The sequence below is a fragment of the Lactuca saligna genome, chromosome 1 (assembly GCF_052625555.1).
Source record: "Lactuca saligna cultivar CGN05327 chromosome 1, ASM5262555v1, whole genome shotgun sequence".
NCBI lineage: Eukaryota > Viridiplantae > Streptophyta > Magnoliopsida > Asterales > Asteraceae > Lactuca > Lactuca saligna.
In genome coordinates this window covers 124,781,047-124,784,822 of record NC_136417.1, presented here as the reverse complement: position 1 = coordinate 124,784,822, position 3,776 = coordinate 124,781,047, and the positions used below count along the sequence as shown (strand labels likewise).

The 3,776-nt window shown below is 29.6% G+C and overlaps 1 protein-coding gene across 1 annotated transcript; it reads left to right on the top strand.

Annotated features, from left to right (window-relative positions):
- Positions 1 to 1,931: 1,931 nt before the first annotated feature.
- On the top strand, positions 1,932 to 3,568 carry LOC145044050 (anthocyanidin 3-O-glucoside 6''-O-acyltransferase-like). Its single transcript, XM_078992858.1, has one exon. It carries the CDS (start codon positions 2,020 to 2,022, stop codon positions 3,415 to 3,417), a length of 1,398 nt encoding a protein of 465 aa, XP_078848984.1. The 5' UTR covers positions 1,932 to 2,019; the 3' UTR covers positions 3,418 to 3,568.
- The last annotated feature ends 208 nt before the right edge of the window (positions 3,569 to 3,776 follow it).

Genomic DNA, 3,776 nt, shown 5'->3' with positions numbered 1-3,776 from the left:
TGAAAATTGAGGTTAGAAAAATATCAAATCGTTTTTTTTCTTTTTTTTTTTTTTGAAAAATTTCATATAATTCTCTATCAATCTACTCTTTTGTAGATTTAAATAGTCAAAATATCATGTTTCTAACATTTTAAAAAAAAAAGTTAAATTGTATGCACTCCAACTGTTTGATGAAATGCATGAACTAAATTAGCACGTTATATTCATATATGAATATGTTTTCTCGGTATATGATTATTAAAACAAAAAACCAAATATGTAAGTCTGTATGTTATTCATATGTGAATAACATATAAAAATTATATATATATTTGTGAATATACCTTGTAATATTCATATGTGAATATGTTGTGTAATATTAATAAGTGAAAATATATCATCTAATATTCACAAACGAATATACTATGTAATATTCACATATGATATACCATGTAATACTATGTAATATTCAGATATGAAAATATTATCTAATATTCATAAGTGAATATACCATCTAATATTCACAAGAGAATATATACTATGTAATATTCATAAGTGAATGTATCGTCTAATATTTAAATATGAATATACTATGTTTATTATATGCTATATTCATATATGAATGATACTTAAACTGTAAAAAAAAATAATCATAATTTTTATTTATAACTGAATAACGAATGTACTATAGTAAAAATCTGATTCATTTTTATTCACTTATGAATAACAATATCTGAAAATATAAAAAAAAAAACAATTTTTTTATTTTATCTTAAAATTATATAAATATGGATGTCTATTTATAGAGAATAAAAAATCATGAATTTTGGTATATTTAAAAACCATTTTTCGATAAAAATGGATTCTTAAAAATTAAAAAAAATCGAAAAAACTATGATTTATATAGATTAAGTAATGATTAGCATAGTTTAATAAACATTTTTTGTTCGAAAACATATGTCTATTCGTTTCCCATTTCTGCTGGTACAACGGAGGTTTTTGCGGCAAAAATAAATGAGTAGCTGAGAATGATTCCCCCATTCTCAACTTTTTTTTTTTTTTTTTCTGAATTGAACTCTCATATATATATATATATATATATATATATATATATATATATATATATATATATATATATATATATATATATATATATATATATATATATATATATATATATATATATATATATATATATTGTTAAATAAAAAAAATAAAATAAAAAAAAATAAATAAATAAAATAAAAAAAAACTCTAATTAAAAGTTCCTCTTAGGTTTAAACATTAAATACAACAAATGCTCATTGGCTAAGTAGCTGCAGCTTATCGATCATTTTCGGCGATTAATTTCGGGTCCCTCTTTTGTAATTTAAGGTGCCGACCTCGCTAAATTTTTTTTGTAAATAAACATGTACAAAAACGTTTTCTCAAGTTAATTATTCCAAAATAAAATAAAAATATGCAACAGAATAACCCAAATGAATACAAATAACTTTCGATTTTTTAAAGCATATCGTTTTGTGATGAGAAATCCCGTTAGTTCCTCACTAATAAATAAAAATATTTTTACCACATGTTATATTATTATTTATTTTGTTACATGTAATTTTATGATTATTTTAAATTAATATTTATTCTAAATATCATTTTATGATTTTTTTTATTTTATTAAATTATAGATAGTATTTAAATACAATAATAAATATATATCAATTTTAATAATGAAGTTTCTTTTAATTTTAAACTCTTAAATTAAAAATTCATTAATTTTCTTTATTTATTTATCTAAATTATTTGTTTAAAATTAAAAGAGAAATAAACATATTAATTTTTATAATTTAATATTTTCAATTTTGTTATAAATTTATATTTGTGTATAGAATTTTATGTTTAATTTTTTTTTTTAAATAAAACCAAATAATACATATTTTCGTAATAATATATAATAGATCCAGATTCATACATAACCTACTGTCCTACAATGACAAGGAGATATGAATAACAGTTTCAGTCTGGTCCCTGACAACATTACCAGCTTCAATGGCGTTACCCTTCCATGTGAAAATCATTGAACAATGCGATGTATCTCCACCACCAGATTCCGTCATACCTCCGATTTCACTTCCTCTAACATTCTTAGACATTCCATGGCTTCTTTACCCTCCATATCAAACCCTTTTTTTCTTTCCAAAACCTCCGCTAAAATCCACGACCACCACCGTCATATCCCTTCTCAAAAAATCCCTCTCCACCACCCTCCACCACTTCCACCCTCTCGCCGGAAACCTCTCTGCTCCACCACCACCCGCCGAGCCACACTTAATTTACACCAAAGGTGACTCCGTCTCACTCACCATTGCGGACTCAAACGCCAACATCAACAATATCTCCGGCAACCACCCCCGAAACGTCGTCAATCTTTACTCTCTTCTACCAAAGCTCCCAATTCCATCCATGCCACGTGACTCCCACCTGACCCTCGTCCTCCCTCTTCTCGCCATCCAGGTTACATTTTTTCACGATTTAGGGTATTCCATCGGAGTCACGACGCAACAAGTAGCAGCTGACGAAAGAACCCTAGATCAGTTTATCAAGTGTTGGGCTTCAGTTTGCAAATCATTGTTGAATAAAGATTCTTTGGCTGGGTTCAAGTCTACACCTTTGTTCGATCGGAGTGTAATTTCCGACCCCAATTCACTTAAAATCACGTTCTTGAAACAATGGTGGAGCCGATTGAATTCATCTAAAGTTTCCGGTGAAGAAGTCGATCAAAACATCGTTCAAGCAACTTTCATCTTGACATCCTCCGACATTAGCATGATCAAATACCACATACTCGAAAAATGCAAGATGATAAATGAAGACCCACCATTACATCTATCACCCTACGTGAGTGTATGTTCTTTTATATGGATTTGTTTACTTAAAGTCGAAGAAGCCCATGATTCCAGAGGTACATCTTCTAGTTCTCCTCTTTATCTAGGGTTTAACGCAGGTGGGATTAGTCGTTTAAGGGATGAAATACCATCAACTTACTTTGGAAATTGCATAGCTTTTGGGAGATGTAGGGCGTTTAGGAGTGAATTGTTGGGTGAAGATGGGGTTGTTTTTGCAGCAAAATCAATCGGAAAAGAGATTAAGATACTTGATAAGGACGTTTTAGGAGGGGCTGAAAGGTGGATATGTGAATGGGATGAATTGAATGTTAGGGTTCTTGGTTCACCAAAAGTGGATTCATATGGGATGGATTTCGGGTGGGGGAAAGTCGATAAAGTTGAGAAGTTATCAAGTCATCAAAATTGTAGGGCAAATCATGTAATATCTTTAACGGGAAGTAGGGATTTGAAAGGTGGAATTGAGATAGGGGTGGCTCTTACTAAGGCTAAAATGGCTGCATTCACAGCCCTCTTTAATGGTGGTCTAATGAAACTCGTATGATGAAGAAGATGATGATGATGTGGTCCAACATTCCAATCCAATAAAAATGGCGATAAAATTCTGCAAATGCATAGGGAGTTTGACCACGTGTTTCGTTGCACAAGTATAAATTTGGAAATGAATAACATTATTTTATATTATTATTGAGATTCACACGTTCCATTACATAAAGTACTTTTTGTCATGTGGTAACAAATGAACTAATGCATACACAAGTTCACTAACGTACAAGAAACCATGAAAACGGTACCAGTGGTGATGACTTTTTCTTTTCAAGGCAGATAACTAATTTTAAAATTAATTAGAAAAACATAGACCACACCGCGTCAAATTCAACGGTATCCGCCGATGTTACTTTC

Bases quoted from the DNA above. Each gene is read 5' to 3' on its own strand.
- LOC145044050 (XM_078992858.1), top strand. From the start codon at position 2,020: ATGGCGTTACCCTTCCATGTGAAAATCATTGAACAATGCGATGTATCT.